General features: G+C 41.1%; 1 protein-coding gene across 2 annotated transcripts; it reads left to right on the plus strand.

Moving 5' to 3' along the window:
- Positions 1-23,591, plus strand: si:dkeyp-19e1.3 (TBC1 domain family member 3K). 2 transcript variants are annotated; one of them, XM_044356581.1, is made up of 14 exons: positions 1-252; positions 12,668-12,747; positions 13,623-13,708; positions 13,906-13,945; positions 14,039-14,119; positions 14,507-14,614; positions 14,728-14,837; positions 16,582-16,630; positions 18,138-18,258; positions 18,797-18,891; positions 19,171-19,236; positions 19,464-19,563; positions 20,035-20,187; positions 20,306-23,591. In XM_044356581.1, the coding sequence occupies exons 2-14, from the start codon at positions 12,676-12,678 to the stop codon at positions 21,691-21,693; spliced, it is 2,469 nt and encodes an 822-aa protein (XP_044212516.1). In that variant the 5' UTR covers positions 1-252; positions 12,668-12,675; the 3' UTR covers positions 21,694-23,591. The 2 variants fall into 2 exon arrangements, with proteins under 2 accessions (XP_044212516.1, XP_044212517.1); XM_044356582.1 differs by lacking the exon at positions 1-252 and adding an exon at positions 12,335-12,403.
- The last annotated feature ends 18 nt before the right edge of the window (positions 23,592-23,609 follow it).

Genomic DNA, 23,609 nt, shown 5'->3' on the forward strand with positions numbered 1-23,609 from the left:
GTTCTGTCACTGGTGTACTGCGTGCCAGACAGCTGCAGCCAGCTCGCGGCATGAGGAGCTGTGCTGGAGGGTTATTAGTCCGTCTGACCAGCATCGAGTTCAACCGGTGAAGCTAGTCGACAGTCGGGGACAAGCCTTCAGCACAACGGCAGCGTTTGGCTCCTCTGGACAGCGAGGGAGAGAATGAGAATAGTGGGTTTAGTTTGTAATTGTAGGTACAGCGCAGCAGAAGAAGGGAAGTCACTCCGAAAGGTAAGCAAAGCGACGACGGGTTTACTACGAGTGAACGTTAGCGTCCCCCACTACACTATTTAGTCTTCACTCTCTTCACACTTATTAGCACTGGAAATGCTGGTATGTGTGTGGCCCAATATACTTGTCGCCTGGGTGTCTTTATCTGGTCCTTTTGTGTCTTTACAACTCGGCTAATTCGCTACAAACCAATAAAGGAAGCAGTAATTATAACGGCTAGCCGCGCGTGTAACGTAAGTTACAGCTGTACACATGATTTTTATTTAAATATTTATGTTGGTATTTATTATGAGAACACATACCATTTACTGTAAGAGTAGATGGCTTACCACAGAGGATTTGTTGGACAGTGAATGAGCGCTTCTCTTTGGGGAATTTCTGTTTTTGCATCACTCTTCATGGGCTTTCCAGCTGTTAAATGGCATGTAAACCATACAAGGATGGTGAGAAATGTGTCTATGATGGGTACGTCTCTCTATCTTCTGGTTATCCACTCCATCAAACAGCTATATGTTTACTGTTTGGTTGCGAGGTCTGCTTATTAAGCCAATTCTCTCTTTATTTTTCCTTATTTCACTTTAATTTATTTACATAGCAGGTGAGAGACATATGTCAAAAACAGGTAGTTGTGATCCAAGTAACGGGGCAAGTGTATTTAATTATAATTGGAGCAGTGGTTCCTGCCAGTGGAGACTAGTATTTTACCCCATGTAGCCCACTATACAGACCACAGATGTTCCAGCATTCAGAAGTAGGCCAGTGACCGGTCTGTGTGTCATGTCATGCCATGTCATGCCATGCGTGGTCCCCTTTAGAGGGTTAACTGGGCGTCTCACTGGTTCATATATGGAGTGGGGGAGGTTACAGACAATCTGATTGAAAGATCCCCAGCAGGATCAAGCTCTCATCCTCTGCCAGATGTCTGGTCTGCACATTGTTTTACTGTCATTTGGCCCCCCCTGTCACACCCCCTCTTTGTATTTTGGTTTTCAGTGTAATGTAGCAGATGTGCATGTTACTCTCTCAAGTCATTTCCCCTGTTTTAGATATGCACCGTCATTCACTTTTTTGAGCAGTGGTAGTTGTACAACATGTCTCTGTGAAGATATGTTGAAGTTGAAGGAGACAGATACTGTACATATGTTAATCTGAATGGCTTGGTGTGTGTGTGCACATATGCCTATGGATGCAAAATCTACAGTCCACACACTGTTATCTAGAGGCTTCTTATAACAATGACTTCTTTTTTGTTGGGCTGTACATGTACACTTATAATCTGTCAACAGGCCTATAGCATGGCTAGACCAAGAAACATTTTTTATAGTTGCTTATTTTAAGCCTTTAGTGTGAGCGTAAAGGTTTGCATAAGTGTTTGTGTGTCACGTTGTGTGTCATTTCTCTGTTTGTGGTTTGAGGAGGAAATCCCACATTAGAAAAGTGACTGCTCTGTTGCTTTACTTTTGTGTGACGATTAGCATGTGAGAGCCCCCTCAACTATCCCTCAGCATTTCTCTCTCTTTCATTGTGTTCCTCTCTCTGCTCTGTGTTCTTCCCCTTCAGATGGTTATTGACTTCTAGTCATGAGTCAACCATCTACTGATGGTAGATAATCCATTCTGCCACAGATTATATCATCATATTCACTGTGATGCCCATTTACAACTAGGGCATGACATCCCAAAAAGGTGGTAATATTGACATGATGTGTTTCTTATATGCTCTCTGGGGTTTGAAACATTCTTCTTAATCACCAAATCAATGAAAAGCTGTAACTTCGTGCTTTCCCAGAGAAGCTTGATATTTGAAAGGCTGAATCCAGCTGCGCAGTTGAACTTTAAAAAATGCGTGCAAACAGAACTTTTTATTTGTAGAAAGCTTTCAAGTACTTGAATGTGCTCTCGAACAGTGACCTGACTGCCCTCTCCAATGCCAAGGATGTGAGCCACGTGTAAGGCAGAGCATGTGATCCCTCGTTTTGTGTCTATGCCCGTGAATGGGCCTCAGTAAGCAGCATTAAGCTTTTTTGGTACACTTAAAGATAGTGATTGCCTCTCTGTCATTTTTCGACTGTTCTATTGCACTACTACACTCCAGTTATCTCACTTTGAGGTATCAGAAGATATTGATGAATCTTTATTTCCTGGATGAAAGCTGTGGGACAGCAACAGCATTGCGAATAATCAGTTAAGATATGATTTTGTTAACAAATTGTACTCATTAACTTGCGTCTGTTTAAAAAAAACATACATTTTAAGTTTAATAGTTTATTGAAATCATAAATTGTAACTGAATCTTGATATCTTACTTTGAGACCAAATTTAATGTTCATCTATCATTCTCTCATAGGTCTTTTCAGTCAGCAGCCTTCATTGTATTCTGTTGGGGTAATATTATCTCAGTGGAGAGGCATCAATAGCCTTTTTGTCTGCCTGAATGGCGGCTTTATGACAGACGTCAAAGGCTCAGTGCCGGGTGTCACAAAACGCACCAGATAGTGAAGCATTTTGCCAACCATTAAAAAAGACAGAAAGGCTTTAGCAAATCTGAAATGTCTTTTCAGACTTTCATTTGTTTCTCTTCAGATGTCTTGGAAGATTAGTTTATGTCCATATCACTTCTTATTTTATTCAGGGTCTCAGGGACCTTGAGCCTGTCTCAGCGTCCATCGGGTAGAAAGCAAAAGTGCAAGCTGGACATGCTGTCAGTCTGTCACAGAACTATGTTATAGACACAAGCACATCACAACCATATTCACACCTAGGTGCTATTTTGACTTTTCAGTTTACCAAACCACATGTCTGAAAGCCTTGCAAATATGAGAAGAACATGCAAGCACAACGGCCCCATGCTCATAATATTTCTGACCTCATTCTTGGATGTTCACAGTGCCACTATGATGATGATGATGATGATGATGATGATGATGATAATTTACACTTTTCATAGGATATTCATATGCAAGACAGAATGTGGTTATGATGGTCAAGCAGGAAGAAGCATTGTTTTCCATTTTACTCAGCTAGAGCAATATAACATGTTTAGAAAACTAACCACAGTACTTTTATGTAAGTAAGGCCAAAAAAAACATTTTAGCTATATCACCATATTACAAAAGCCAAAATCTTCTCATATCATCTCATATCATGATACACTATTAATTGTGTAATTGTAAATTAATCGCCCAGCTCTAGTTGTTTGATATGTATAGAAGACTTTTTTCCCTTTAGGCTGATTATAATTGCCAGTATAGTACTGAAATGGTTAGACAAATAATCGATTAGTCAATCAACAGAACATTAATTGCCAACAATTTTAATATTCAATTAATTGTAATTCAGCAAGAAAAATGTCAAACCTGTCATTTTATTGAATGACTACTCACTTATTTAAAAAGTGACATATTAATTGATAATGAAAATAACAATTAGTTGCAACCCAACTTGCCACACAAAGTGATAAACATACTGTACTGTCACATGCTGGTTTATTACATTTGGGACGTAGAGTAATCTGCCAGAAACAAGTGCTGCATTTGCATGAGCTAGTTTGTCCATAAATAAACCAAATCTATTCCTTACTCTGTCGTTAGTGAAATGGAGGTCACACTACTGTTGTAATAGATTGTCACTCAGACTGAAAACTGCTGCTCTGCTGAGTGATGGTTCCCTGGGATAATGGCCCAAATAGTTGTTTGTCTTTTGGCATTTGTATAAAGGCTAAATTGGGCTATCTTGGAATTTCCCTTCTATGATTGTCCCTATTCTAGTTTGTGTCTTTTGCAGATGCCACTTCAAATTTGTTTTTGCTCCAAATACTTAACCTCCTTCTGATGTCGAATCATGGTGGAAGACTTCTCTTCTCCAGTGTTAAGACTTCCCTTTCCATGTGCCAAAGACTTCTTTTTTTCTGTGCTTGTAAACATAATTTGAACATGAAAAAACTTTAATAACCATACTACCAGTGGTGAGTCTCTGCTTAGCTTTTGACTTGAGACCAGCTGACTTTGGTCCTCATTGGGCCTTTCTCATTGGGTAACATGCTCTGTATGTGTTCACCTTCTTGAATTATTTAATCTGTTTGGCAGTGAAAAAATAGTGCTGTGTGGTGCAGTGTAGTCATATACAAACAGTGAAAAGTGTCTCTGATCTCATTTAGCTATGAGCTTAGCAGGGCACTGGATTTAGGGATGTATGAAGAGGTTTGTTATGCAGAGAGATTTGTTAGGATATTTTTGAAAATGGTTAGATAGGAGCTGGAGTTTAAATATAACATGACAGTTTGCATGAGGTTGCATAACATCCCTAAGCATTGTGCATTACCCTTATTATTTATTAACCACACATTGATTTTTCAATTTCATATTCATAGAAAATAAAACTTAACTAAACATAAAACTTAGTATAACAGAATAGCACTAGTTTATAATGTAATAGTCCCACTTTGGATGAGTGCTTTTCTCTGGGTTCACTGCTTGTATTATGACTCCATTCTTGCCAGGAAGAGGATCCATTTATGAGAATGTGGCTTTCTTAGCCGGGTCCTGTGGTTTTGTGTTTATGAACACTGTTCCCTTGACATTCCTGTCCTCCTCATACCACCCCTCCAAAACATGCTGCCACTCTGGGAAACAAGGCCTCTCTCTGGCTGGCGTGCCACTCCAGCATCTAAAACTTTGTGTGGTCATTGTTATATTTAGACACCCCACCATCCTCCCCCAGGTAATCTTAAGATAGCAAGGACCAGTTCTCAGGCTGGGGTCAGATGCAAGGTGAGGTGAAAGAGAGCCCCCTTCCTCAGTCTCCACCTTGTTATTTCCTTTGTTAGGATAGAGAAAGGGTTAGATAGTTTGGGATGGTAAGTGTTGTTGGCAAATCTGTGTTCTGTGTGGTCAGCTTTGGAAAAACGATAAGGCAGAGTGACAGTGGTAGCGGAGCAGGACAGAAAAGCCCCTTGGGGACATAAAGCTATTCTGAGCCTTGTGCTTTTTCCCTAGTCCCTTTGCTCTGGATTTTTTGCTCCTGGGTCACACAGTCTCTGTGTCGCTGCTATTTTCTATGCATAAACACAAACTCTACAGCTGTACAAAAGAAACCGAGGGAGACAGGGGAAAGAGAGACTCAGACAGCAAGGAAGACAAGGAATCTCTTGTTAAGGAGACTGTGGTAAGTCATCAAGCGTCTCAGCAGTTACAGTTTTTCTCATTGGCCTAATTTGGTATCATCCTTCTCCCTCTTCTTAAGTTCATTACCTATTTTACATGGTCTCAGTAGCGGCTTTAACCCAGTAAAGAATAGATTGAGTTAGCACACTGTTTGCCATGCTTTGTTGTGAGTCAGTAGCCACTAAGTACAAGTCCTGAGAGGAGCCACTGGGGAAAGGGTAGACAATTGGCCATTGTCCCTGCACCATCACACCTGCAAAACACATGTTTGGTAGCATACTGCTTTGACACTTTCATCATTGTTATGTCTCTGGAGGGTGCAGATGGTACTGAAGCATCTGGGCTTATGCCTTGAATGTAGCCTAATGATTGGTCATTATGTGCAACATGCGTGAAGATGGCAAACAAGATAAAATTGAGTAGTACAACTTGTTTCTATACCACTTACTTGTAATTGTGTATTATGAACTCTTACTGAATCACTCTCTGGCCTACACTAGAGCCTCAAGCATATAGTTATTCAGTCTGAGGAAGTTTACTGTATCTCCAGCTGGACTCCATACCTTCCCTTAAAGAATGGGACGGCTGTTGAACATCTCGTACCAGCCTTCTTAGATTTCCTGTGGGGTGAGTTAGTGATATTCATAGACTCCAGGCGTCTCCCTTACATTCATATTTTAAACTGCCAAATCAATGTTATGTTAAGAAGAAATTAACAAAAGACCAATATGTCCAACTATTCTGCTGAACAGTTCCTGAGGTACGTTTTCTTTTCTGTGAACAAAAGATCAGTTGAAGGTGAACTTGACTGCAGGCTGTTGCAGGAATATATGAACCTGAAACAGGAGCTGCTGTATCATTAACATGGAAACTTCCTGCCCATCATCTACACAGTAGATCACAAAGAAACCTAATACATCTGTGCAAGAAACTATTAACTCAAATATGACATTTCTGATTCATTTTCATACCTGCTGAGCTATACAGAAATAAAAGAAACCCCCTCTCAGACTAGTCACCATCTCTTCCTCTGCTTTCTTTCATTTTCTGCTTCTTTTGGATTCATGTATGCTTACATGCACACACTGTGTGTCTGACACCCATTAAAATCTGGAGCTCTGTAACCATCTGGGACTTCAGACTTCTTCATGTGGAAATTAGAGCCATGTGGTCGCTTGTTAGCCTCCTTCTCTCCCTGAACTGGAAATGGTATGCTTGCTCTCCAGAATCACAGTATTAAGGTCATGTAGTGACAGGGATAATAACACAGACTGCATTACAAGACATGCTTTGGAGTTTAATTTTATAAATTATAGTAGTAATGACTGTAATAATTACTGAAATTAATACCATATCTAATCCTGAAGTCAAAAGATATATATATAAAACCACCAAAGTTGCAAAAGTAATACATTTAATGTGTTGTGATTTTGTGTGGATGCTAGCCCTGTCCAGTCACTTATTGAAAAGCTTGGATGTCATGGGATTTAGGTATACTGAAGACGGAGAAGGACTCAGTCACACAAATGAAAGGCATGTGGTAAGGTTTACCGTTGGCTGTCTGTTAGATTAGGAAAAAGCCTTTTATCTACCACTGTGCATTCTTTAATGATGTGAAATCTCAAGTATAGATCTTTTAGAATGAAATAGAAAAACCAACATTTTGTGATCTTTCATTTATGAATCATTAAAGTATTTACCCAAAGGCACTTGGTGGTTGGTAATATCAGACCCCCAGATGAGGTAATGCAAGCCTGTAAAGGACACATGATGGTTTAAAACACACGCTGATAATAAATAGCATAGGTGTGGGAGTGTGCTTTGTGAGGTTAGTCAGGTTGAATGAGCGCATGGCTCTAGCTTGTCCTTCTGCAGAGCTTGCTGTCTTTTGGCTGACCACACAGACTAATCATCCAGTGGTTTAAAAAAAAAGAAACTAAACATCTGTCGTCATCTCCTTCGTCGTGCCATCAGCAGTTTCAGGACAGGGTTTGCGTGCCAGCCACAAAGAGGATGCACTGTGAAAAATGTGCTCTGATCTCAGTATTGGATGAATCTGTCCTTTGGGGTTTCAATGCAACATCTGTAGAAAACTTCTTTTATAGCGGTTTGTTGAGATGAAACAGGTTGAAGTCTCCAGTCCAGTGACTTCAGCTCTGCTTATCTCCACTTTGTAAACGTTCCACGCCCTGATGTAGTTTCACTCTGTGGTTTCAGTTCAAGATGTCTGCCTTTTGACAAACACATATATCAGAATCAGAATCATCTTTATTGGCCAAGTATGTTTACTCACACAAGGAAATGGACTCCGGTATCACACACCACACAACACAACAATCTTGAGGAAGATACACAAGGAATGTCTATACACAGGTGAAACAGCTTTTATGAACTGTAAACAGGATACAAATATTGCAAAGAAGTGAAGAGTGCAAGGAGTGCTGAGATAAATGTTAAATGGTAAAAAAGTGAGTCAATGTTACTTTATATAAATATAGTAGGTGGTTATGTGCAATATACACAGCATTTTCAAAATGATATGTCTGATACATTTTGTATTGTAAATACATACATGCACACACTTACCTAACCCAAACTATCAGTCCAGTGTAGCTCGCTCTCAAAGTTTCCAAGGTCCTACAGTTTACAGTTCACTACTGCCAAACTCCTCCTAATCTCAGACATTTTGAATCTGCTCTAGTATAATCCTCTGCCTTAAATCTGACTGCTACTTAGATTCAGATTGATTATAGACCAAAAGAGAGATGATCATGGATCAAGGAAAAGTAGAAATGTATAAAAGAGGACTTGTCTTTCATCATACCAGTGAAATAGATTTAAAATAAGCAAGAATAACAATGTTAAATTTGAGTATGGCCTGTTTGGGTCTCCCCAAGTCACTTTAATACAATTGTCCTAATAATTCCACTTCTTGATAGTCTGACAGCTATAGCTTTATCAATGACAATTTAGGACATGTGGGTCATACCTGGACTGAACACAGCCGGCGGAGGACATACATTTAGATATAGGGAAATTTTGGTGATAAATCAATAGAAGACATTTTGACTGCTTACAAGCATGTAATTAGCTAGATGTGATTCAGAACGCCTTGCAAAACATTTGTGGTTACAACATAGCACTCAGAGCTTATATACGCAAGCTAGATTTAGAGCTCTATGTCATAACAGGAAATGATGTCACTAAGGCCCTAGGCTCAACGTCTTGTATCCTGTAAGCAGGTTATCAAAATGTAGCCATACAGGAAAGTGGTTTCTTACTGCAGTTTATTCCGTCTCTTCAGCTATCTGCAATTCTCTTTGCCCACTGTCTACCCACTGCTCAAACTAGCCCACTTACCACTTACTCACCCCCCTCTGCCTCACTCCACCTACACTTTGAGAGATATGTGAAAGGATTATACTGTTTTTCTTTTAAAAAAATGTAAATACTGTACCTTGTTGTGTCTCTACACTTGACTCCCAGCTCACACTTTCAGCTTGTAATGTACTAAGCAGAAAGTCTCTTAAAAGCTATAAATAATTTGCTTCTTAATTGATCTTTTATTTTGTCTTTTTTTTTTCTACACACTCCTACGAACTATACACCCCCCCAAGGTGTGATGCTTTATAGTTTTTTGTTGGATCTCTTTCCCACTCAGTGACCTTCTCTCATGCTTAGTCACTTTTTTCCTTCAGTTTCCAACAGTTTGACACCCTGATCCCCACCACAGCTAGCCACCTTTCCAGTCACCACTTGAAAAGAGATGTTCAAAGTGAAATTCTTTCAAACTAACCCTGAGAGATGTAATGCTTTTTGACAGAACGCCCATTGAGGTGGGCCTCAGCTGTGTGGTGACTCACAAGCAAAATACCAGCAGTGTTAATGTGAACTGACCATCCTGTGGTATTACTCATGTCTTTCTTGCTGACTACTAACACCAAGTCTGGATAATTTGAGGCTTTTGTCAGTAGAAGAGTTTCCCCTTGTAGGAGGAAGACCCATTTTGTTGTCGCACTCTTTTTGCGGTTTTGATTGAACCTGTTGTTGAAGGAGTGGCAGTCACTGGTTTCCTTTTCTTCCTGACCCCTAAACAATACTATCAGCAGTCCGGAGACTCAACACAGGAAGTAAGCAGCTGGAACCTAAAGATGAAGCATAACGGAACTTTTACACACATTGACTTAGTGGACAGTGATTGTAAAAACGGCCCACAATCCCCCACGTGGAGAATGGATGAAAAACATCTCAGTTTTGCTCCAGGTTGAGTGTTGGAGTTAGTCTTGTTTTTATCACAACTCTTGTTAGTCATGTGTGGCCATGCTGAAAATTATTCATCTGTGAAAATTTAGCCAAAAAAGGAAATGAGGATGATGAATAATAGCTTAAACACAGCCATGATCATAAGGTTTGCCTGGTATCCAAATTTTTTTTATTAATGAATACATTTTTAGTACTATCCATGTGTTTGGTCAACTATTATAAAACAAGAACTGCCACAATAATTATGCTTATTTAGACATGCCCTTCATACTCTGCTATTGAGAAATGTTCAACTTGTCAGGGTGTAACTGTCCGGTTTGAAAATGCAAATGCATAGTAAGTATAAATAACTGAGCAGGTGCACTAAATGTTGCACTTTATACAATGTAAAATTGTGCTGGTTGAAATAAACAGCAGACACAAACAGGCTTCAAGTAGGTTTTTCCAACCTTAACATCAACTCAGCAAGTTACAAATTTTGCCTTTGATTTCCTCTGCAAGCCTTTTCACCTTTCACTTTTAAATGAAGCCTGCATCTAAAGTTCCAGGCAGGCAAGTCTTCCCTCATCCTGTGACAAGGTGAGAGAAGGGCTAATAGCACCACCTTGCAGACAGCTTACCCAACTGTCCAGAAAAATATGCTGATGCCTCCAAAAACCTGAAAATAGCTTGACCGGGAATGGACGAGAAAGGGAAAATTGTTGAAAGGACAGTCCATTTGTTCAGTGGTCTGGTTTCACTGACCACCTGTTAGACAAGAGGCTCAGCTGTTGTTTTAACAGAGAAGACAGGATGCTGGGGCTGGGGTTTTGGAGATTAGGCTGACACACATGGTACCTGATGAAAAGGAAATAATTTTTTGACACTGTGATAAGTGAAACAAAGTATTGCATCCAGTTCAAACATGTTAAGGAAGATAAACACAAATTAAAAACAAGTTACTACATTTTTTGTTAGAAGACAAAAAAATGAAATAACTTTGAAGTTGAATTAGGCAGTAGATTGTGAGTGTTAGAAATATGGGGAAAGAGACACCAAGTGGCCTACATGATATTTGAGGAAGTGTGCATACTCACAAACAAACTGCGTCTTGAAATTTGATACCCTGCCACCTCCCAATATGGCCACTGTTGCGTGACATCAAGATGTAAACATAATTTACATCTTGATGTCACGTTGCTTGATACAAAATGTCTCCCAGTCAGCGTGAGGCAAAAGTTAAAGGGTCTTTATGTGACGTGGCAGGTGGCATCACACCTGTTGCTGCAAGGCATGCCAGACATACTGTACTGCCTGAGGCCTCAGCTGGCTACACATGCTGTCAAGCATCAGTGAAAGTACTCCTCAATGGACTACATTTGTAGCAATGCGCTAGCCTGTAGACTGTTCCTTACAGTGTCACTGAGTGGGTTTAAAGTAAATACAAGTTTAGTTTTAGGCTGACACAATTGTGAAAAGTTAATTTTATATTTAAATTGCCATAACCTTCAGTATGAAACTATTTAAAAATCTGTTTCACTTAGATTTCTTTTAGAGTAACACCAGAAGACCTTTATTTCCTGTTCTGTCTGTTCAAATACTTTGATTTTAGTTTTCCCAGCTCCGGCATTTGTCCCATGACAGCATTTAAATGTTAAGCATGACAAAGGCCTTCTTGTCTAACCTGTTGCTTAAAATAAACTAATAGGGTGGTTCTTAACCCTGATGCTTTAAAGCCGGCAGTATATTCAAAGGGTGCGACAGGCCGGGGTTTTGAATGTGTTTCTTTTATCTCCTTTCATCCACTGTGCCTGCTAGGCATAGCTTGCATATTCTTCATATCCAAACATCATTCTGAGATGCTGATCTGGCAAAGGAATGGTGAGGCTGTTCTCTCTCAGGCGATTATTCAGCCCTGACAGCTGCTAAACAGCCGAGCCATGCTGCCAAAGCACATCAGGCCAGGGAAGGCTAGAAGCAGGCTTAAAGGGGCAGACCGGGGTCAGGTTGGGGTTATAAATGTGAGAAAGAGGGAGGGGAAGAGGCTCCAGCAGCATCTGAGTCTTGGTTGTTGTCCCCCTCCCTGTTTCTGTCATTGTGGGCTCAAGACATCCTGTCGATATCCTCCAATGCGACTGTGCACTTAGGCAGAAACAAAAATGACTGCATACATGTACACACACACAAAGTCCCATGACTGTCATTCTGTGACACACTTTCATATATGCCTGTTATATTCGCTGGCCTACTGTGACCGTCTGCTTGTGATTAACCCTCAAATAGCCCAGAAATGACACACATAAACAACATTCTGTACATTTTCTTCCCTTTACCTACTTTTTTACAAGGGTTCTAGTTTGAAAGTGTCGATCCCATAGTAACAAACCTGTTTGAGTCTCGAGACGGACCACAGCATTAATAGGCTGTTACACCTTGCTTTGTTTTTAAAGAACAGAAAGTAATGTGATGCCTCGAGAACCCATTCTGTCTCTTTAGCATTAGCATAGCTCTGGCTTTTACAGGTGATGTGTCATATTTGTATCTTTGGTCAGGTGTGTTTCTGTTTCGCTTGGGTTTTGGTGATGGATAAGTAAGAACACAACGAGTAGATCTGAAGTTAAGCCCTGTGCAAAGGAGTTATAGCATGCTGTGTGGTCTTTTTCAGTTCAAGGTTTAAGCTGGCGGTGGTGGTCTCACCACAGAGAGTGACGTCTGTTCGGTGGCTTTAAAATACATCTTGTACTTAAGGTACACATAATGAACAATTCTCACCCCTGCTGATGTTTCCTTTTCACAGCACATTTAAATCCTGCCAGCTTAGCACTGCTCTGTAGCTAAGATATGTGATCACTTCTCCGTACCCTCTCCATATTTCACACATACACCAACAACCTGCAGTGCATCACTAATCTACAATATCTTGTCAGTTCATTTATCCAATCAGATTAAAATGATTTGGCCTAATTCTAATGATTATTTACAACATTTTGTGTTTTGTCTGCTTCCTGCCAGATTTTGACATGAAGAAGGACATAGACATAGACACATTGATAGCAGTGGAACGCGCTGAAATCATCTCCAAATATGACAAGGTAAGTGTGTGCATAGGACATCTCCTAATTCTGATTATGATGGCCTCACTAATGATAATAATTCGCTTAAGGTTGTGTAACATATCAATTGACTAATTGTCAGTTAATTTTGGTGGAGACTACAGAGAGGAGCATTTCCCTGCAGTGCGTAGATTTGTTTATGGAGAGATTTCAACTACTGCCAAATGTGAGGAGCAGAAAGTGTACCATAGCTCCTGAAAGCCTTCATCATAAAGAGGATCAGATCTCTAAAGTAAAATCATGATCCTTTGGAACATAATATTTACTCAGAGAAGGGTAGCTTCAGCTCACTGAAGCAGTGGAGTTGATGGTCTTCCATGTTCAGTGAGGCCCTGAGTGGTCCCTGAAATGTGTGAACTCTCAGAATAGATCTGTTACCAACATGCAGTGGAAATGAGATTACAAGGAATGATCAATGAATGAAACAGTGACTGTGAATATTTGCATGTGTGAATTGGGGTTAAAACACTTTCATTTGCACCCATTGGAATAGCAAAACAAGACGACCACATGTGAAAGAGTACACAAAAAATAAGAAATTTTATTCTGTTTAACATAGTTTTAATGGCTATTGGACAAAACATTTTGATTTGAAATTTACTTTTCCACTGTTGTCCCAGCTCTGCCTGTAATACATGTAAAACTATACAACTATCACCTCTTATACTATCATTAGTCCATACATTTATACCTCATCTCAAAATTTCACCTAGCATAACTATTTTATCCCACTTGTTCAGTCTGTGTCACTTTAGTTTTAAAGTTTGTTTGCCACTCTCAAGTTCGATTTTAAGTAAACTGTTTATTTTGCATGCAATATTTTCTAATGGGATTATGATATGTTGTTGTTTCAGGGCAGGCAGGAGGGTGTCAACATTGACCCGTGGGAGGATGCTGACTACAGCATCTATAAAGTCACTGACCGCTTCGGCTTCCTGCAGTAAGTTAAAGGAGTTTAAAGTTTGACAGCTTCCTTGTAGTAGCTTGAATTCTTGGAGAAAACCTTGATTTGTATCCAGTTTATTTCTGCCCATTTTGCTCCCTCATCTTGCTTCTTTTTCCCCACATTATGATGATGTCTTATGTGACTTAAATTATTCGTAATACTTGTTGTGTATTTCTGCATTCTTGCTCCAGTGAGGAAGAGCTGCCGACACCCAGTGCGCTTGAAGAGAAGGTACGTATTTCATTTGCTACCCAGCGAGTCCAGGTTTGATGTTTATGCTCTGTCACATATTTATTGGACCACATCCGTCTTTCCTCTCCCCAGCAAAAGCAGCAGGAGATCGAGCGAGTGGAGAAATGGGTAAAGATGGTGAAGAACTGGGACAAGTATAGGAACAGTGAAAAGGTGTGTAACTCATAAGAACACTCAGGCTCATTCAGACACACTAACATACTGTCTCAATTTAGCCCTTTGCTTCCTTTTTTTTTTCTCTTACTCATCTCCGTGATGTATTATTTCCGTTTCTGTTTATAAACTGTTTTCCATTCCCCTTTTAAGCACAACTCATTCCTTTATCCCTCCCTTCTCTCTGGTCTAGACAGTTGAAGCATGAACATAAGTGCATGTGATGAGTCCTTGTCAATCAATAGGGTTAAAAAGGCAACACCCTATAAAGCAGCATTTAGATGTGACCCTCTGCCTCTTCCCGCTGGTTGTTGTGAATACTGTCTCTTTATGTTCAGAGAGTGCCTATTCATGTCTGTTCATATGTCTCTCTCACATGTGTTTCAGTTGGTGAAGCGTGTATATAAAGGCATCCCTCTCCAGCTCAGAGGCCAGGCTTGGGCCTTGCTTTTGGACATAGAGAAAGTCAAAGAAGAAAACAAGGGAAAGTATGAGGTATGAATCTTAGAACTGTCAAACATTTCCCATCAACAATGTGATCACTGTGAAAGGGCAAATTCCCTGCGTTTTTTGTAACTTTTTTTTTTTTTTTTTTTTTTGTCTCCCAGAAAATGAAGCTGCAGGCACGTAACTACTCCACGGAGATCAAACAGATAGACTTAGATGTCAACAGGACCTTCAGGAACCACATCATGTTTATGGACCGCTTTGGAGTCAAGTGAGTCCTTGACTTCTATCAGCAGAAGACTTAATCATGACAATAGTATAACTTTCGATAGTGTGTCAAACATTAACATTATGACTTATGTTACTAAAATTGAGTGGTGATACATGACTAAGTGGCTCTATAAATATTACTGTTGTGTTCATTCCACTCTCTACACCATTACATCACTGCCACCCAAAGGAGTCACAGTAGCAACGTTGAGTAATTTGGGTGTCTGACACGTTTTAGCGTTTATCTAAGCAAATGACGTTCCTGTGGATCATATGAATACTCGCCTGACCTTTGTCTCGTAAAATAAGTGCCACAGTTCAGTTAGCTTTCATAACAAATATCTTCAACCCCTTTTGTCCAAAGTTCTTGTTTTTGTTTCTTTTGTCACCTCACATGTTCAGGTTTGCTTTTGCTAAGTCTCCTGTAGGGTGTGACCTCTGGCCTTAACCTTGAGGCAGCCCCCCCCCCCCCCCACACACACACACACACACACACGCACACAAAACCAAAGCGGTTGTTTCCTCCTCTCGGTGTTTTATTAGCCTTCCTGTCAGTGCACGAAGCCCCACAGGAAATGGCATTCATACAGAAATGTGCACCGACATCAAGTGCACATGTACAGAATAACAATGCTCACAGTTGTTTATTCCGACGCAACACGGAATGCATACATGGAAAAATGATTTAAACATATGTTAAGCAGCCTTCAAAGCTCAAACACTGTATGTTCATTCATAGCATTTGCTCGGTTATTGTGGGTTAGTTGTGACTCTGTGAAATCCGCTGGTCTTTCATAGTCGGTTTAACTCTCCGAATGTGTGACAGAGTGCTCTCTTCTTGCTCTTTGTAACGTACTTCCCCTTCGATTCAAAGCCACTGACTCCAAACAGACCAAAACACAGCTCCATCCTGCTTGGCTGCCCACTCCTTCCCTGCAAGTCAACAGCTGTCTTACTCACACAGAGACACTGACAGCTATTTAAAGCTCCTTTCCTGTCTCTGTCAGTGTCTGTAAGACATGTATTTACTATGGCCTGCAGTGTAGACATCCTCTCCTGTCCACATTATATTTGTTAATGCCCCTGCTGCACTCACATACACATTCACTCACACACACACACATAGACACACACACACACACAATGGCTGCCTTGTGTTCACTGTCTGAAACTGTTGAGACTCCAGATGTAATCAGCAACGCAGCACAGTCATAGAAGCTGCATGCTTAAGAGGAAATTATGTGATGAAAATCTTATGGAGGATTTTCATATCTGCGTATTGCAGCATCTGCTCACATATGTCAAATCATATTAAACAAAAGCTCCACTTTAGATGGTGCTGTATAGATCCCTAAAAACAGAAAATCAGAAAAATGCATGTTCTTTATCAAATTCTGGGTCACAGAAGTCCTTTTACACATCATTTTTGCAAAGGGCAGAGCTGGAAAGGTCATGTGTTGGACTAGAGGGGGAGGTATTTACTCACACACACACACACAGGATGATAGGATGCAGCCAGGGTTTGTCAGCCTCCCCAGAAATATTTGCAGCTGCTTTCAATCTTTCTGTGCTGATTAATTTAGGGATGAGGTGGTTTAAGCTTGAGAAATCATTCCTCATGTGGCTTTGGGGTATTTTCATTTAATAAACTCCACTGTATTCCAACATGCTCTGTCAGCTTGCTCAGTTGTTGCAAAAGTATCATATCCTCATTTTAACTGGCGGCTTCTCTGTTCTGTCTCTAGGCAGCAGGCACTGTTTCACGTCCTTGCAGCCTACTCCGTCTACAACACGGTAAGTTTGTTTATCTATTTGTATATGTGTGCTTTCCCAAGCACGTGTTACATAATATGGAAGAGTCTTGTGTACATGCAGCACATCAGCAGCGCAACAGTTGCGAGTCCATCAAGCGTGTTAGTTTTCTGTACAGCCAAGAACAAGCCAAGCACTCTAAACCCATCTATGCTTGTGCTTGTTTAAAGCCTTGGGTGAGATGTTTTATGTATGAATGTGGCTTTGCCTGGATGTACAGCAACACACTATATCACTCAGACCACCAGTGAACCCACATTCACGCTCAGTGTTCACATCGTCAGACTAAGTTCCCCTTTGACACTAACAGGTAGTCCGACTAGTAAGACAAATTACTATATACTGTAATGTAGCTATTAACACAGTACATATATTCCTGTTTTCTTGATTTAAGAAGTACTTATTTCTCATGACACCACAGTTTCATAATTTTTATTTTAACAACATTCATAAGCCAGAGTTTGTCTCCCTGAGGTGAAATCTGGCTTTTATAACTCACTAGGAATTATTTGTGTCAACACATTTACAAAAATACAGTAAATGTTCATATGTGTTTGCAGCCTATATTTTAACATATGCATGTATATTAATACATGTATATTAATTCTTATATAAGCACAGATTGCTGCCATCTGGGATGGATGGAACCATTAAAATTAATCTAAAGACAGTCTTTATGAATACATGCGCACAGTACATCTCAGCACACTGTCCAGGTCTGTTTTTCTGATAGGGTTGTGTAGTCGGTTCCTGTGTGGTAGAGGTGTTTGAGCCAGAGGAAATGGGCATGTGCTGTTCCCTTTTTCCTTTTTCCCCTATTCTCACACACTGCTCATAAGAAACTGGGTCAGTAGGAGAGCGCGAGAGAGAGTGAGAGAGAGGGAGGGAGAGGGATAGACGGGGGGGGGGGGGGGGGGGGGGGGGGGGGGGGGGGGGGGTATGTTTGTCCTTTCGCCTATGTGATGGTAGAGAAGAATGTGGAGAATGCGTAGTTTAACCTCAATGTAACCCCAATTAAATTTACAGTTTTTCCTTGAAAGGATACTTTGGAGTGTCCATTTCTAGCTGCACAATAAATCAGCCTTAATATGGACAAATACCAAATCAGTGTCTGGGTTTGTGTATCCTGTGAATGCCAAGGGCGATTTGTTTTGTGTAAATCAATGAATCATAGTGGAGTGGAATTGGCGGTAATTCAAGTTGAAGACATGACATTTCCGAGAATATTGTATATTTGACTACAGTAAATATTTGAATTACCTTGGTAAAAGTGTTTATAATAACGTAGCAGTATGTACAGTAGGTCTGTGTCTCCTCGTGTGCAGTATAACCACACGCATATACAGTCTGCCTTCAGACCACATCAGACATTCAGGTGCTCTCTTCCTCTCATCTCTGGTCCTGTGTGTGCTCTATTAAATTATGAATAATTCTTCTCATTTGCCCATTCTGTTTAATTGAACCTATCTCTTCTCCCGTGTTCCCCCAGGAGGTGAGCTACTGCCAGGGGATGAGTCAGATCGCTGCCATCTTGCTCATGTACCTGAATGAGGAAGACGCCTTCTGGGCCCTGTCCCAGCTCCTCACCAACAGCAAGCATGCCATGCACGGTGAGACACTGGGAGTAATGAAGACCAAATAAAGCAGAGCTGATAAATGTTTGGGCATAAACCAATTGTCTTTTATTAAAAAGGACAGAAATGTATGGGGCTAATACTGCAGCAATATAATTTCCAAATGTGTGTGGAAAGTTGTGAAGCTGGATCCCAATCCATACATACGTACTCAGATTTGTGGATGCTTTAACAAATTTGTAAATGCATGCACAGATTTGTAAATATGTGCAAGAATCTGTAAATGCAGATTTGTGAATGTGTACACAAATCTCTAAATGTGTATTTGTACCTGTCTGAAAATATATATTTAAACAAAAAAAAACATGTACCTGTAACTCAAGGTCTGCATGACCTGCAAATTGCAAATCTTCACACACATTTGCAAATAATCACATCACAGGTCTTTTCACTTTTTCTCAAAGTGCCTTTCATCAAGTCTTTTAAGAGGAAATACTGTTGAACTTATAAATATTATGTCTCCACCTTCACCACACTATTTATGGTTTGCTCATTTATTTTTTCATGGTGCTAGGGTTCTTCATCCCGGGATTTCCCAAGCTGCAGCGTTTCCAGGCCCATCACGAGCTGATCCTCTCCAAAATGCTGCCTAAGCTGAAGAAGCACCTGGTGAGTTACGCAACATCTGTATGACTGATGCTTTCTGTCCATTGCAAGAAGTCTGGAGCGAATTGATTGCTTAGTAGGTCCTGGGCTGCAGTTGATTTAATCAGGTCATTTCTCTTTATCTGATTAATTTTTGTTGCAAAAGGCCCAAGTTCAGAATGTTACTGCAAAGAAATGAGTCTTAAGCGTCCAAACTGTTTGGAAAATGAGATTTATAACTGAGAACAGATTACGTGGAGTGATTCCCATAGAGACTATTCCTCATTAATTCCTGCCCCACAGGACAAGGAGCAGATGACAACGGGGATTTACACCACCAAATGGTTTCTCCAGTGCTTCATTGACAGAGTGAGTATTTGGATTTCCTCAGCTGTTAAAAGAACATGAACTGCATGATTGTTCCGTCTCCGGATCTTTGCTGTTCATATCCAGTCCCCAGATGTATTCTGCAGTCATTAATCAGTATATCACAGCATATTCCCTTGCTTTCCTTTTGAACACGGAACCACATCTGGGGTTGTTTTATTATTTTTTAATCAGACTGACTCTCTGCTGTTGTGTGTCTTACGTAACAGACCCCTTTCACCCTCACCCTGCGTTTATGGGACATCTACATATTGGAAGGAGAGAAGATGTTAGCTGCCATGGCTTATACAACCCTCAAGTTACACAAGAGTGAGTATGAGGCTGATTGAATTATCTTCCGTGCCGTGCAGCGCTGCGCTAAATGAGTCAAGGAAACCAGCTTCATGCCCATGGCTGCTGTTGCTATACCAGTGAGTGTTACTTTGTGGATTATACCACACAGTGCCTTGTGGTTGGCTGCCTCCTAACTGGATGGCTTACATAATGCAAGTGGCCGGTTGCTGTGGAGAAGAATCGAAAGCTGACTTTTCATTGGATGCTTGCACAAGCATTGTCTCAACACATATTCTTCCAAGACCAATCTCTTGACGGCCACTTATATACTTATTTTAAAGTTGTGTTACATGTGTTGAAGCTTTGTCTTTAACAATATAATTTCTATTTTTTGGATCACCATATCATAGATGTTACCTTACCTTTGACTTTATAGATTAGTGTCACCTGTTCTATGACTTAACTTGCCTTTTCTCTTGTGTCTCTGGTGTGTGTGTGTGCAATCAGAGCGCCTGCAGAAGCTTCAGTTGGAGGACCTGAGGGAGTTTCTTCAGGAGCAGCTGGCTGCTTCTTTTTTCCTGTCTGATGATGTGGTGGTTGAACAGTTACAGGCTGCCATGGCTGAGCTGCGCAGCAAAAAGCTGGACCAACCTCCCCCAGGTGCAGTTGTGTTCTTTTATTTCCTTTATTTTTCAGTGCAAAGCTATGTTCACCTCTTTGTCTGATTCATTGTATTTATTTCAAGTATTTTTTCCTTTGCTGATGCGTTCTTTTATAGCCAAGTCAGAGGAGCTGCCAAAGAAACCTCTGGGTCAAGAGCGACCAGTTCTCCTACTGCCTCTGCAGCCTGACTCACCTCTGGAGGTCAAAATAAATCTGCAGCCCCACAGCCAGCCCAACGTAGAGGTGCCGCAAACAGATAGCATCACTCTACACCAGACCCCGTCTCCTGCTGAGCCCCAGGACTCGAGAAGCCTCTCCGGGGCAAACACACTTTCTTTGCCTTCACCAGATCCAGTTGTAGTGCACACACAGGAAACTCCTTCTCCTAGGCCTTGTAGAGCACCTCCAGCACCTCCAAAAGCAAACAAATCCTGTGCTGAGGTAGATGTGCAGGAGTCGGTCCCAGAGGTTAGCCAGACAGAAGATGGGGAGAGCCAGCTTGGAAAACCAGAGACCAAGGATGAGCCTGTGGATTGGCCTCCACCCTATGAGCCCCCTGCTGTGGAGGCTCTTACAATGCAGACTGAGGAGGAGATCATGGACCTTCCAGATCTGCCACCTCCACCTTTATTTTACACTGACCAGAATGACCAGTGTCTAGGAGCTGGGACTGGCCCACAGAACCAGCGTCGCTCTCCTTCCCCGCGTTCTGCCTCACCACTGGTCAGTCAAATCAAGCTATCTCCAAAAATACTCCCAAAACCCCCCACATCACTCGACCTCACCCAGAAAAAACCTCTTCCCCCAAAGCCCTCCCTTCCCCGTGCATCCTCCTCCTCCTCCTCCTCCTCCTCTCCCATACTCCCTCCCCCAAAGCCAACCAAGTTCCCAGTCTCTCTTTATGTCCCGCTTTCTGCGGGAGACCGGCGGCCTTCTAACACCTCCCAGTACGACAACCTGTCTGAAATTGATGAGGACGACCGCTATCCGGAGAGGCTACTGGGCTCCACACCCGAGGAGGTTCCCAGCATGTACTGCAATCCACCTACTGCCATTGACAGGGACTATGACCCTGCTCTCTACCCTGTGCCTCCACCTCCTGTGTTCATCCCCCCTTCCCCATCTCCCACTCCTCCCTTGCTGTGCACTCTCCCCAGTTTGCCTCAGGAGCCAGAATATGAAGGAGAGGACACGTGGGTGGAGGACTCCATCATCCCCCCTCCTCCACCTAGTTTTGCTGACAGACTCAGTCCCTTCCAGGGTAGTGCTACCAGCTGTTCAGACACACACAGAGCCACCTCTCCCAGTTACTCTAAGCCTTTCTCCAGGGGCCCCAGGGACCATTCTGCCTTCCCAGCACCTCTGTTGTACACCGGGTCTCCCCCCGGCCACTCCAGGCCCTCAGGACAGTCTGCAGGAGGGGTACCCATGGTCCGATCCAGCCCAGACTTTTGCAGGATGCCTCCAGGTGGACAACAGCTGCCCAAATCAGTGACCTTTTGAAGATTCCAAGTATCATTCAAGTGTTACTGATTATGTCTGATTCAGGCTGTTTGATGATTCAGGCTTTCTGTTATGCTTGATTAGGTTTCAAAGCCATTTAAGAGTTGAAAGGCTTTCACAAAGGCCAGTAGCTATTTCCTGTGTTTTTTGTGTGTGTTTGAAAGGACTTTTTTTATTGATATGTACAGATTTCTGTGATATTTGCACCTTTTTTGTAAGGGCAGTTATCTTTTCTAAATGTCAAACTTATATTTAAAACTGCTGTTTGCGTTACTGTTTGCTGCACAAAAAGCGAGTGTATTATGTATAGCTTGTGAGAAACCGGATTTGGTTTTCAACAAAACAGAAGTAAGGTATCAAAGTTACAGGAATAAGGTGTTCTAATACCAGCTGCACCTTTCACCATCGCTTCATCTCCAGTTAGTTTCATTTTGTTCAAGCAAAGTGTCTTAACCTGATCGCAGCGCACTGAGGGTAGCAACTCTAACACAAGGGCTTTTGAGGCTGCCGAGTATCCGTCATCTTTGCTAAAGCACCCAAAGCCTGTACATTTCTACTGCATTTATAGTGAATGGTGAGCAGGCTCACACATCTTAACAGTATGTCAAACTGTAAAGAGAAACTGTTAATGACATAGTTTCTTTACTGTATCATTAGGTCAATACTTGATAATGAAGGACCACAAAACCAGGTTGCATCAAAGTAGTTGACATGCAACTTTTAAAAGAATTGCTAAAGCTGAAACAACCAGCAACAGGGGAAGTCAGGGTGCAATAGGTCACCGGTGTAAATACTGAAACTAATTTAATTCACATGGAACCCGGTGCAGTCATTTATTTCCCAGACAGGTAGCAGTAGGTGCTCTGTAGGTATTTTGCTGATTGTTAGGTTTGTTTTAATTAGATTTATTAGGATGCTGTCAATTTCAAAGAAATTATTACAGTGTGATATGTTTGTCTAACACTTTAGTGACTTCACAACAATAATGTACCGTTTCATGTATATGTAGGTGCATCTATCAAGGTTAAATAAGTTTGAAATGTAAGAGTTACGTGAGGATTTCATGAATGCAACATATCAGCACAAACTTAATATAGGTCAAAACTCCTATTACAATATTTGTGAAGAGTAGCTCCATCTAGTGGTCAAAACAGTTAGATTGACAGTTATTGGACGTAAGCTCTAAAATGAAGTCCCTGCATTTTTCAAACATGACCAATGAAAAGACGCTTTTGGAAAACAGTTCTGATCATGACATAGATGCCAAGTAAACTAGACTTCAGAATATTAGGACAGATCCATAATTACATTGTCTCCAATTTTTTTCTGACTGGGGAGAGAAGTAATAAATTTCACTCAGATGCACAGCCATATTTTACAACCATAGCAGTGACTTTTGTGTTTATTTTAAATGTTCAGAGCAAAAGTTCTTGAGAAATGGAAGTTGAGCCATATTATAAGGACCTATAGTCAAATATGTTTATACCTGTTGTTGTTTCACTCAGTTATATATTACATTATATACTGTGTCTGAACATCAGTTTTTGTTTTTTGCACTGACCTTTATTATTACCAAGAGGTTTTGCAGTTCTCTGTAAGTATTCAGTTCTGTTCTAAGGGAGTTACATCTAAAAACAGCTTTCATTTTAGGGAGTGATGTTAACAGATGCTTTATTATTTGTTCATGAACTTTGGTCTGACTGCTGCATAGGTTTGTGAAGTAGATTCTTCCCCAAGAACACACATATTTGTCTATTAGGCTTGCTGGACTATCTTAAGTCATGTGACCTTATCACCGATTATGACTGTGGTTGACATCGGTGAGACAGGGGCTCAGACCAAAGCTTGTGTACATATATGCAACTACTTATTTGAGATTTATAAAGAGATCAACCTCAGCTGTGTGCCGTCTTCTC

The sequence above is a fragment of the Thunnus albacares genome, chromosome 7, assembly GCF_914725855.1.
Source record: "Thunnus albacares chromosome 7, fThuAlb1.1, whole genome shotgun sequence".
NCBI classification, from domain to species: Eukaryota; Metazoa; Chordata; class Actinopteri; order Scombriformes; family Scombridae; genus Thunnus; species Thunnus albacares.

Coding starts and splice junctions, on each gene's coding strand:
- si:dkeyp-19e1.3 (XM_044356581.1), top strand. CDS start 12,676: ATGAAGAAGGACATAGACATAGACACATTGATAGCAGTGGAACGCGCT. Junction 19,237..19,463: donor TCCAGTGCTTCATTGACAGA/GTGAGTATTTGG, acceptor CTTACGTAACAG/ACCCCTTTCACCCTCACCCT. Junction 19,564..20,034: donor AACCCTCAAGTTACACAAGA/GTGAGTATGAGG, acceptor GTGTGCAATCAG/AGCGCCTGCAGAAGCTTCAG.